The sequence below is a fragment of the Protopterus annectens genome, chromosome 8.part0 (genome assembly GCF_019279795.1).
Source record: "Protopterus annectens isolate FY-2018-M chromosome 8.part0, PAN1.0, whole genome shotgun sequence".
NCBI classification, from domain to species: Eukaryota; Metazoa; Chordata; order Ceratodontiformes; family Protopteridae; genus Protopterus; species Protopterus annectens.
Window position 1 is genome coordinate 7,028,519 of NC_056741.1, and position 12,695 is coordinate 7,041,213.

The 12,695-nt window shown below is 39.6% G+C and overlaps 1 protein-coding gene across 1 annotated transcript in view; it reads right to left on the reverse strand.

Moving 5' to 3' along the window:
* Window positions 1-9,040: 9,040 nt before the first annotated feature.
* The window catches only part of LOC122808603 (tumor necrosis factor receptor superfamily member 1A-like), a gene marked incomplete in the record, with an annotated part of 609,848 nt that continues 606,193 nt past the window's right edge, over window positions 9,041-12,695 (reverse strand). Inside the window, 1 exon segment of the mRNA XM_044079560.1 lies at window positions 9,041-11,235. Within this exon segment, the coding sequence (XP_043935495.1) occupies window positions 10,955-11,235 (281 nt within the window).

A 12,695-nucleotide genomic window follows, 5' to 3' on the forward strand; every position in this document is an offset into this window, starting at 1 on the left:
CATTCACTCCAAAACTAAATTAGGACAAGAATAACAAATTGGTTTATAGCTTGAATTTTGTCCAAGATGTCAACGCTGTTTTCAGGATTAATTTAAGCCTTCTAAAATATTACTTGCTAAGTTTTATTTGCATTTGTTTGTGTTTGATTGTTGATCCTTTATCAATTCCCAAATATTTATACACTCCCTCTTATCATAGGATCATAGGTTAGTACTAGGCTAACTGCCCTTTCAGGCCATTTTAAGCTTAGCCAGTTACCCCATGTGAGAATCAAACCCTGCACCTTGTGTCTGTAAGGTAAACACCTTAACCATTATGCCAACCTCCCACCCAAACTCTTTTGTATATTCTTGTCCTAAACTGATGTTTTCTTGGTGCAGCAGTTTTCCTACCTTAAATGTTGATTTTGCACATTTATCAAGACCAAATGACATTCCTATATCATCTGAAAAAGTTTTGACTACTTGCAGTTGTGCTTTCAGTTCATCTGATGAGCTATAGTTTTAAATCACTGACAAAGAGAAGATGATTGGACTTTACCCTTTGTTGTTTTCTAGGAGCCAAACTCTAGCCATGGCCTAATCTGTTAAGTGGACAGCTTAATGGGTTAAGGCAAGATAGAACAGCAGTAGTGACCGGGAGTCACCCTGGAATATCCCTCTTTACATTTTTATTCCTGGAACAATAATTTGCCCTTTATCATGGCTTAATTGCAAAGTGGTATGCCACTGTTTCATGGTCACTGTAATGTAGTTGATCAGTATAGGGTGCATCTTATACATTTTACGCACTCTTATCCAAGAATGTGGGATACTATCAAATGCTTTTTTGTAGTCAATCCATGCCATACTTAGATTCTTTCCATTTTTACAGTTCTTCATTATAATTTTATTTAGCAAGATACGATCCTTTGTTCCATATGACTTTCTTTTATTACCCTTTAGTTCTATTGCCATAATTGAATTTTCTTCTAAATTACTATAAACTCTGTTGGCATCAGATTTGGTGTATAGTTTATACTTCGTCAGAAGGCAAGTTATTGGTCTATAATTTTTTAGGATAACTTGCAGGTTCACTTTTAAGTAGCAGCATTGTTTCCTGTTATTAACCAGGTTGATGTCTGCTCGGGGTGCGCATACAGATTGTTCTTACTCATGGCTAAATCTTCGTGCAAAGATGTTAATACTTTTAGCCAGAATTAGATGCTGCATCTGGGCCTGAGGTTTTCCAATTGGACGCTTTTCTTAGCTTTATCCCAATCTCTCTGGCTCATCATCCCATTTCACATCCTGACTCTCTTGAGCTTATTATTCTTTCTTTTACTTCTACCCATTTAGCATTGTTATTCTCCACAAGATCATCATAGATGCTTCTTTTTTGGGTGGTCTTTCAATTCCTTTTGCCTTGTTACCCAATTCTCTACAGAATTTGGATCATCAATAAATTGTTTATTTTGTACTTTGTGTGTGTATCATCTAAGTTTTTCTGCCTGTGCTGATATTTTTAGTTTATTATTTACAACAGTCCAAGAAAGATCCGGATCTGTTATAATACTGAGCATTGCTTTTATCACGTATATCTTTCTGGGTATTTCTGTTGATCTGTTCCCTCTTCTATACTCTTCTAAACAGTAACACTTCTTGTCTTAATTGCTTTATAGTTTTCTATATTCACTACTTCCATGATGGTATTTTATTTCTCCCCTTCTTTTCACTTACTACCCTGTGTTCTTGTGGCAAAATTTTATCTGTTATTAATTTAGCTGCACAGTAATATATCATGTTTACTTCTGCTATATTGCATGGATCTCTATGGACAGTCCTAATTAGTGTTTTTGTTTTATCAAACTTCTGACTTTTTGGGGTTTTATTGACCTTCTGCAGTCTTTTTCTTTCATTGATCTTAATATGTCTATCTCTGTTAAATCAAGCAACTCTTCTCTTAGCTTATTTTCTTCTAAACTGAGGGCACATTTTCTCCATTTCCTGTGGGCAATCTATAGAGAGTTCTATAGCATCTTCCTGGGGCACATTCTCTTCAATTTCATCCTGTGTCATCTATTGCTCTGTCATATGGGAACTCACTGACCTAACACTCATCCATTGACTGTGTCATTTGCCACAGTTTCCCGTTCCTTCCCTTGCCATCCAGCTTCAAGTGAACTTTTATACTCTGTGGAAGGCTCCAAAACATCTTCATATGGCAACTGCCCAGTTGCTTCCCGTTCCACTGATTTTTCCTTAATTTGGATGTCTATTGCTCTATCCTGCTCTAGTGCTTTCTGAGTTGGATTTTCTACACTGAACCCTTCACTTTGCAGGTAATCCATAACCTCAGTTTCCATTTCTTTAACTTCTCCATTACTAATCTTTTCTACTTGACCTCTTTGCCTTCTTATTTTTTGTATCGTAAAGTTTTCCATGTCTGGACACTTTGCCTGTATTTCTTGTAAAATATCTTTGGTGCTGCTCTTTTTGTACTGATTAATTTTGCTTTCTCCTTTGCATAAATATTACACCATATTAAATCTCTCATTCCCATGTCCATATTTCTTCAGATGTCTCCTGATCTTACTGTTTCTCCTTACTTTGGGGACTTGTTCCATCATGCTATGACGCAACCTGTGTTAGACCTTCTACACCAAATCCTTCACTTCGCACGCATTCCATAACTTCAGCCTCTTTTTTTTTTAATTTCTACTCAAATTTCTCTAATCCCTAGCTGTAAGAGTTTCTCAATGATCCCCGAGTGGGGGGATTGTGTCAAAAGCCTTGGCTACATCAGGATAAGTGGTATGTACTGAGTTGCCTCATCCAGGGCTTTGGTGACATTCTCAAAGCAGTCCACCAGATTTAATAAGGAAGATCTGCTCTTGATGAAACCAAAGTGGGTTGTCAAGAGTTTGACAGTTGCCTGTGTCCTTGTTGCTAAACTCCATGATGATTCCTTCCATGGCCTTGCAGGTAAGGCTGGTTAGGCTTATGGGTCAATAGTTTCCTGAGTTGGTTGATGGACCCACTTTGTGCAAGATCATCACTGTTAATGTTCTCCACTCTGCTGGAACAAAGCTAGTGCTCAGGCTATGATTAGACAGTACCAAGTGGTTCTTGTTTTAGATGGTTTACTAAATAGCCTGGGATTTTATCTGGTCCTACAGAGGCTGTGTTTTTGGAACTGGAGAGTGCTTATATGATTTGTTCTTTGGAGATGCTCTGTAGTGGACTGGTGTCAGGAATGCTTTGGGAGATGGCCTGTTGAGATAGAGGGGTGAAATTACTGCCAAATATGCCAGCTAGCAGGTTGGCAATATCCTCACATTCAGTGAGTGGTAACATCCACTATACGTTCGGCACATAGCTGGGCATTCCCTTTTAGGGTTCGGATATAACTAAAGAATGCCTTACAGTTGTTTTAGCTAGAGATTCTAATTTAGTCTCATAACTAACTTTAGAGGACTTTACAATATATCCAATTTGCTTGTTCAAGCTGTGGAAGGTATTCTTCCTCTGTTGTTTAAGTTCCATCTTGTTCTTAGATATCAGTTTCTTTCTTTTGTTATACTTACAGTCCACCAGGGTGGCGAGTTATTTTGGGGAGACCTGGTTTTAGTCATGTCAGGTACAGGTGAGTAATTTTAATATTACATTTCCAAAGTGTCTGTGCTTGACCAGCATGTGGTCGAAAGGCACTTTTCAAATGGGCAGAATGCTGAACTAAAATAGATTGACTGCACTACAGTGAATGGGTAGTGTAGTTCGAGTATCTGAGTTCAGCATTGTGCAGGGGAGATCGTGGTTCAGTGAAGAACATGGAATTAGCCCATTTTGTCACTGTAATGCAAACTCGGAGTTGATGTATCTAATTTGAAAGGGGTGTGGGAGTGCAGCCCCCCCACATGGAGGTGCAGGGGGGCATAGCCCCCCCCGCAAAATAGTACAATTAACGTACCGTTGACTGTATAATGTAATGGTACGTTAATGTGCATAGCATGGGTGACTGATGTCAGCTCCTGCTATGTCAAATGCATCGCAATACGGATGGTGATTATTCATATTCACCATGGCTGCTGTTCCAAAGTTCCAAATTCAGCATTTTGGGCCGACCATTGTGACCGGTCGACAAATGCAGTTTCGGAATGTCAATGCTAAACCGCTGAGTCAATACATTTGTTTAAGTGGCTATATAGAGCATTTGTGTACTCTTCTGCATAGGAATCATTGTTGGCTGTGTTAGCAGGGGCTCAAACTTTTTATACCATCGCTTAGTAAGCTATAGTTTACTTTGGAGAAATTTTTCAGCTTTCTTCTGCTGTGGGGGTGTCAGGCCTAGAGGGCAACACACAAGGGGTAGTGCAGTGACCCCCCCCGTGTTGCTGAAGTGAACACTATGTCTAGGACATTTGAGCCCCTTGTGGGGATGCAGACCAACTGTTCCAGGGCATTATAATTAACAAAATCCAGGAACCTCAGAGTTATTAGTTTGTACTCACATAAGTTGCCCAATCGATGGAAGGACAGTTGAAATCTCACATGACCAAGGTGTTTGGCTGTATACTGAGCAAAACTAACAAGTCCAGGTAGGCAGTGTGCTTCTCATGGTTCAAGGTGGGGGACCTGTAGCTAGCAAAGATGTGGTAGGGTATTTTGCCTATAATGTAGTTATCTGGACCTGGAATAGCTCAAGAGAGTCATACTAGCTACCCTTGCCCAACACACTGCCTCACTCTTCTACTCCACCACATTTCTCTCTCACTAGCTGGCGACATCCAGCCCAACCCCAGACCCATCCCTAACATCAATCTTACCAAACCCACCACTCAACCCACAAACTCAAAGTCCATTCACCTCACAACACTTAATGCACAGCCTAAAAAACAAAACCCTTAACCTCCATGCCTGGCTCTCCCATAACCACGCCAACATTACTGGCGTTTCTGAAACCTGGCTGAAATCCTATACAAAAGACAACAAAATCCTACCACCAGACAGAGCACAGAAAAAAGGAGGTAGCGTAGCAATAATCTACCCCACCTCCCATACCATAACTCCCTACTCCAATAAAATACCAACCTTTGCCAATGCTGAAATTATAATAGGTTTACTAAAAATAAACAACCACAAGTCCATATGTATCACTGCCCTCTTTATTCCCCCTGGTGATAATATCAAAACTCTTGAAAACATCCTGTCATGGTTCTCCTCCAATATAAAAAATGAAACCTATATACTAGGTGATACCAACATCAACTGGAATACTATTAACTGTGAAGCCCCCTCCCACACAATCAACCTGTATAACTTCTCCCAACTAATACAGCCTCCAACCAGACCAAATAAAGATGGTACCTCTGGTACCATCATTGACTGGATCCTAACAACTCACCCAAACCTTATCACCAAAGCTGGAACATTACCTGATCCTCTCAGCGATCACCTACCAGCCTTCGGCGACTGTCTCCCATCTCCACTGCATAAACAAGACCACTACATCCAAACCCGCAACCTCTCCTCTTTCAACCCTCTAACTTTCTCCGAATGCTTAAAGCGTACTGACTGTTCCCCTCTAAAAACCCTTCCTCTAGAAGATGCTGTTTCCTACTTTAACCACTCATTCCTAACCCTTCTCAATCAGCGAGCCCCCCTCGAAGCAAACCCATCAAAATCAATCCCTGCTCAGTTATCAAAAGATACTAAACTAGCCTTGCACCAAAGGGACAAAAAATGGAAACAATATATCAAAAACATAAAACCCCTAACACCCTACTAGAGTATAAGCAACTCTGAAACTCTGCAAAAAAAAAATAATTAAAGACCACAAAGCCCACTACTCCAAAAACCAGTCCTTGCACTGAACAAATCCCAAAAAATTCAAGGACTCCATCTCATCCATGCTGCATCCTGGCAACAACTACCCCTACCCAGACCCCAACCTCTCCAACCTTGAAGCAGCCAGCCAGTTCAACTCATTCTTCATAGACTATCAGCCTCCTTTTCACCCCACTCCTCCACCACCCCCTCTGGTCCCAACCACCACCCCAATCAACTTTCCTCCACATCCTTCTGCCTCAAGCCCATCCCCAACAAGCACTATAAAAAGTCTTCTCCTCAAACTCAAACCCTGTCGCAATGCACCCGAAAACCTTCCACCCACCTTCCTCAAACAATCTGCAGACAGCATTGCCTATCCCGTCTCAATTCTTATAAACAGATCCATACAAAAATCATATGTCCCTTCTACCTGGTGCCATGCTTACACCATCCCCCTCCACAAAGGTGGCAAAAATACAGACACCACCAACTTCAGGCATATTGCCATCCTTTCCCCTCTTTCTAAAATACATTTCTAAAATACTAGAGAAAACAATACAAGCACACCTAACACTAAATCTCTTCTCCCCTACCCAACACGGCTTCCGCCCTGGCCACAGCACCATGACTGCCCTTCTTTCCTTTCTTGAAACCATAAACCTCAAATGCAACTCAGGCAAGTTCATATCCACACTATTCCTAGATCTGTCAAAGGTCTTTGACACCATGTCACACACTCTACTTATATCCCAACTCTCCACACTACACCTCTCTCCCACCACCATCACCTGGTTTTCCAGCTACTTGTCTAACCGGCAACAAGCTGTCCAATGGAAAACTTTAACCTCCCCCTTCCTTCCTACACCCACAGGTGTCCCACAAAGTTCTGTTCTTGGCCTTCTTCTCTTCAACATATTCATTAACAACTTTCACCAATCCATCCCAGACTCATCTATCATTCAATATGCAGATGACTCAACAATCATCTGCTCAGCCTCCGAGCTCCTAGCAAAAACCCAACTAGCCTTCTCCAAAACAGAAACCTGGATGCAGTCTAACCATCTGGCATTAAACGCAAATAAAACCAAACTGTTTTTTTCTCCTACAAAAAATTCCACCGACAAATCCATATTCACCATACGGAGCGAAAACAACACCCTCTTTGAAATCGTCCCCAACACCAAGCTTCTTGGCATCATTACTGAAGTAAAATTTGCCACCCACATCAGCTCTGCAATCAAAAAAACCCACCAAAAGTTAGGTCTCCTCTATAGGCACAATCGCTTCCTAAGCCCCTCTACCAGTCAAACTCTTGCATCCACCTTCCTACTTCCCTCCCTTATGTATAGTGCCCCTCTTTTCACCAATCCCCATCTTGGCTTTCGCTCCAAATTTGAATCCTGCTACCACAAGATCTCCAAATTTGATACCAATTCAAAAAAACTCATCCCACCACTGCCACTCCCTCCTCACCCTCAACTGGCTTGAACTACCCAACTACCTCAGCTACCTACAACTCACCATTGCCCACAAGCTCATCTTTAAACCTAACTGCCCAGCTCTCACTACTTCCTTAAAACTTTACATTCCCAACCGCTCACTCAGATGCAAAAACCAAAATCTCCTTCAGGTCCACAAACCTGCACAACCTCCTGGCCACCTACTGCTGTCCCACTCCTTAGCTAAAAAGTGGAAGTCTCTCCCCACACACCAACACAACCTACTTAACCATACAAATTTCAAATCTCAGCTACTCTCTCATCTTTTTTCCAAATGGGAATGCCCTTGCCATGCTCCAACTTAACCCCCCCATTCCACCTTGCACTGACTCATCCAACTACCTCTACTATTACTTCATCCCACCTAAATCAATCCCTCCCTGACCAAAAACTAATTTTCTCTTCAATATCTATTGTACTATACTCTCCAATCTCAAATATACTATTACCTCTCCTTGCATAATATTTTCCTAACCTACTAATGGCTAGTAGCTATATATTTTGAAATCTTAAACACTGAGTTTATAACAAAAATATTCACTTTATGTAAATGTTGAAATTTCTGTATTGAATTATGTCTTTCATTTTTGTAACATTGCGACAAGCCAACTGCAAATTTCATGGAGCTTATCTGTAAATGTTTAATTAGCTGTATGAACTATGTCCTTTTGTAACATGTGAAATGTAACTTACAATTATTGTGGAGCTTTTCTCCCTGGGGCTCCACTGAAAACGGGCTCTTCTTGGCCCAGTGGACTTCCCTGGTCATCAAACTTAAATAAAAAATAAAATAAAAATAAATAATACAGTTTTATCAGTCTCTAGGTGCATTTAGATTTAATGAAGATGGATACACCTCCACCTTTAGTTCTTTCACGCTCGTTTTGAAGTCTGAAAGTGGGAAAGGCATTGTGGCCTTGCACAGCCAGGGTGATCTTTGAGGCTTTGAATCACATCTCAGTGACTGCACAGATGTCAACATCTTCCAAGGTGAGGAGTGCTTCCAGGGTGTGCAGTTTACTGTTCAGGCTCCAAGCACTAGGCAGCATGACCTTGAATGTGTCTCTAGTGGATTTCACGCAGAGCTTCCTCGTTCCACCCATATACATGCAGACATGCTTTGTTTTGCACTTATCATTTTTATAGGATGTGTGTTTTATCTATTACCTAAGATTTTTGTTACAATTCTATAGAATTTTCTTCATCTCTTCAAACTTCTTGGATCCTGTTTTTGCTGTTATAATCAACCTGTAAAGGAAAGCACTTGCCTTTTTACATATAAAAGCTGCCTCCCTTTCAACATGGTGGCCCCCACTTGCCACTACATACTGTCATTGAACGGCCTTTCCTATTAACAGTTCGGAACATATTTTTCCAATACAATAACTTCTCACTAATCTACAGTTTTCCCTTTGCTTTTGTCGCAGTTCACTTCGCAGATCTTCGGTCACTACTAGCGAAAGCTTGACCTTTATCTGATTTGGTCACATTACTTTTTTTCTTTCTTCCCTTCCTTGTGCAGTTTTATAAAGATGTACTTTTTCAAGGAAGCATACTGTAGTCCTTTGAAAATCATAAGAAATACCAAAATCAACAGCTGCACTTTAAACATTATAAATTTACAACACAAAAACAAGTTCATATACATTTAAGCAATTTGTCTGAAGCAATTTGGCATGTGTGGATGCATGCACACATACACAACACAGGATAAGAAATTTCAGGCACTTCACTAGGTTACATTTTTTTGTTTGCACACTTTAGTAACACATTACCTTAATAATCGATTGTACATTTAGGTTTGAAAAGTGCATTCAGCTTGCAAACAATGAAGGTAGCAGTAGGACCAGCAATAGAAAAAAGACGGACAAGTACATGCTGTGAGCAAAGAATATGCAGGAACAGGAAGAACAGTGGATCGATATTAGGAAATTACTCTATTAAAAAAAGAAAGGAGAGACAATTTAATGGAAGAGAAAAAATTCTGTAGTAGACGTTTAGTAGGTACATGGTAGAAAAATGAAAGTTGCTAGAAACCAAATAAGCATTATAACCAAATAAGTATTATAATCAGTCAGAATGTATGTGTGTGTGTGTAATCATGTACTATTTTATCATTTAAATTCCCAGTAATTTACCTGAGCTAACCAAAGTAAGGTGCAAACAGTAGAACAACAGCAGAAAGTTAATGGCTAATCCAATGTACTGTATTCGATGTTTCACCTGAATGCAGAAACAAATGCGTACATAGTTTTTTCATATGCATTTAATTTTAAAATGGCCACATCCTTACTTTAAAATATCATTTGCTCAGACTTTTTTTAGCCTGCTACAATCTTGCTCAACAATACGTAGTTACCATATCTAGTGTAATATACTACTAAATAAATTAAAATGTCTGTACATATCTACATTTTTCATTTTATCATTTTTCTAACACTTTTTTTTTTAAATGACACCGATCACTGACAAAAATAAATTGAAGCTTATGTTCAGCTACAGACTTGCAACATGCAGTTCTGAGAATACCTTGCAAAGGGATATATTTGGATTAATGAGTCCACAAAGATCCTTAAGATAACTAAGTAATCATCCTGTTTAATACACCCTAGCAGTAACATTCAGTGCTACAGTTCAACAGGCTCTCCCCCCAGTTCTAGCCACCTACAGACATACACAGACATCTGATTCTGTTGCTGTCTTTTTCTCTCATATTTAGCACCATTTTTCTTTCTTGAGTTTAAGACTTTGCCCAGTCACCTCTATTACCTGCTGTAGTCCACCATACCTCAAACTGTTTGTTTCACTGAGAAAGTCTGTCCACTAAGCAATATCCATCAATGATTTCAAACCACAATCTGGTAATTCCAGGCCACTAATAGAAGCAAACTGTAGCAGCCGAAGGTTTAGAACCAGTCACTAGAAAACACTGTAAAATACTCATCGTATTTCATCACTGGTAGTCTCTGTAGTTCTCCTACTATGCTGTACACTGTAAGTGGGTGACTCTGTCTTTCTCTGAATTTGTATGTGCCTCAGTGAGTTCTACACTGTAGGGGTTCAGCATACACTAAGAACCACAGAACTCTGCACTTCTTTCACAATGTTTTTATGCAATATAGTGTTGATTATGTCATGCTAGACCAGCAAAGTCTGTAGTTTTATCATAGTCTCTTCTACTGGTCAAATTTCAAAGGAAGGTGATTCAGTTATCCCAGAATACTTGACATTACGCACAACCAAAACAGTAAGAGATTAGCATCTTGGCAATAATCAAAGGTACTCAGTTCTAGTCACAGGCTTTGCAGTCCAAGTGGAAGACTTATACCAGGTTCTGTACCTAACTTAAGAAAATTTGTACACAAATACAAACCAAACTTTTCTTCTTTCCTTCCTAATACTATGAAGTCCATATAACTGGAAAATAAGATCACACAAAATTATGGGGTTGAGCGAAAAATTACATAAATTAAGTGCTGGTAATAATGCAGAGAATGGCACGGTGCCTAGGGATGGCGGATACACATGGGATGTTCTGGGATGTGCGATACACTAACAGTGTGCAGAATCCAGCTGTCTGTATACCGTTCAGATTCATGGAAGCAGCTGTGCTTCCCATGTGACTCATGCTGAAACACAGTTCAGAGTCATGTATGAGTAAACATTTCCTGAACTGGGACACGGTACTCTTTTCCACATTCTTGCTGTGGTACACAAACATACGTGTCCTCTCTGGGGTCTTCGTGTTCTTCCTGGACAGGGGTCTGAAGATCTTCCTGAGGTCTTGAATGAGATATGCTATCATCATCATCTTCCTCATCCTCATGAGTCCTGACAGCCACAGGTCTTTCAGGAAATGATACATTATTGTTAACGATAATAACATCGCCATCAATTTTCACAATTCCACCATTTGTTATAAAGGAACCTGCTGAACAAACAAAAAGAATACAGAGTTAAACTGTGAAATGTTCTGCTATGGTCACTCACTCAAGAATAGCCTTATTGGTAAGCAAAGGGTCAAATCCATCAGGTTAGCATTTCCCCTCTCCTTCAACAAACCAAGCAGACATAATGTTATCAGATTAGCATTCCGTTTCCCATTTCCCGAACCAAACACATAAAAATTCACTGGAGCAGCAGTTCATATTCCCAAAAAGAAAACAGACAATCACTGTAGTCCTACAGTTTGCCGAGAACCAGCTAAATGAAACCCATATGGTTGAGACTGATGTGCTGAATGGATAACTTGCTTACACTAAAATAACGTATATACAAGTATGGCAAACTTGGAGTTGTTTAGCAGAGTGCAAGTTGTACAAACTCTCAGAAGGAGGCTTTACCCCTTCATGCAACAATAATGGTCAAGTTGTCCAACTAGTCTACTGGTCTCAACCTGCTAGATTTCACTAAATGCTCATTTGATGAAGGAATCCATATCCCACAGGCACATACAGATGTATGCAAGGCATACCTCTCTGAACAAAGGTTAAAATAATTGGAGGACAAAGGCCCAAAAATAGGGACACATTTTAAATATTGTTCCTATAAATTTAGGAACATTCTAGAATAGCAGGATGTGTCAGCATGCATTTTTTCAAGGATATAAAGTCTGAAACTCAAATGTAGGTCATTATTAATGGTGCTACAGATACCAAAGGAAACTACAAATCTTTCTTCAGTTATGCCTGTAATTTAAGGAATATTATACCATGACCCCCCCCCCAAAACATGCACGCTGATTGGCCCGAGTTATACTAATGGAAAAGGTCCGTCGCCGGACTTTTTCCATTAGTGGGTTTTGTCTCGCTATGTTAAACCCATTTAACATATGTTAAACATCAGAACTGCCGCGATGCCAGACATCTGCGAAGGGCAGTAAACAGATTATATATGCCATTATTTAAGAAAAGTATTAGTTTCTTTTCTTAAATAATGTCACAAACCTAGCATTACCCACACCCAGGAGTGGGTTATTGCTATAACGTCCAACAATACACTAAGCTCATCCCTAATCTGATCCCAAGGATACAGACAACATATTAGCAGACAAATTTAGTACTAAATGTATCCCACCTACTCGCAATGTTGCCCCTGTTATCTCTTAAAATTTAAGTTTCTCCTGAACAAGTTGAAGAACCAAAAACTCCCAAATAAAATACTGTGGGTAAACAGGATTATTTTTCATAGTTTTTCACATATATGTAATATTCAATCGTTTATTAAATATTTAGCATTTTTGTTCCTTAATTTACTGGAACTTTCTTAGAACACTACACAATATTACAGTGCTGGTGTGAATAATTGTCCTTGTACACCGTATTTTATTTTTCCTGAACAAGTCTTAGAATCTCTGGCTAAAAATAACACTTTTATGGGACCAGATAA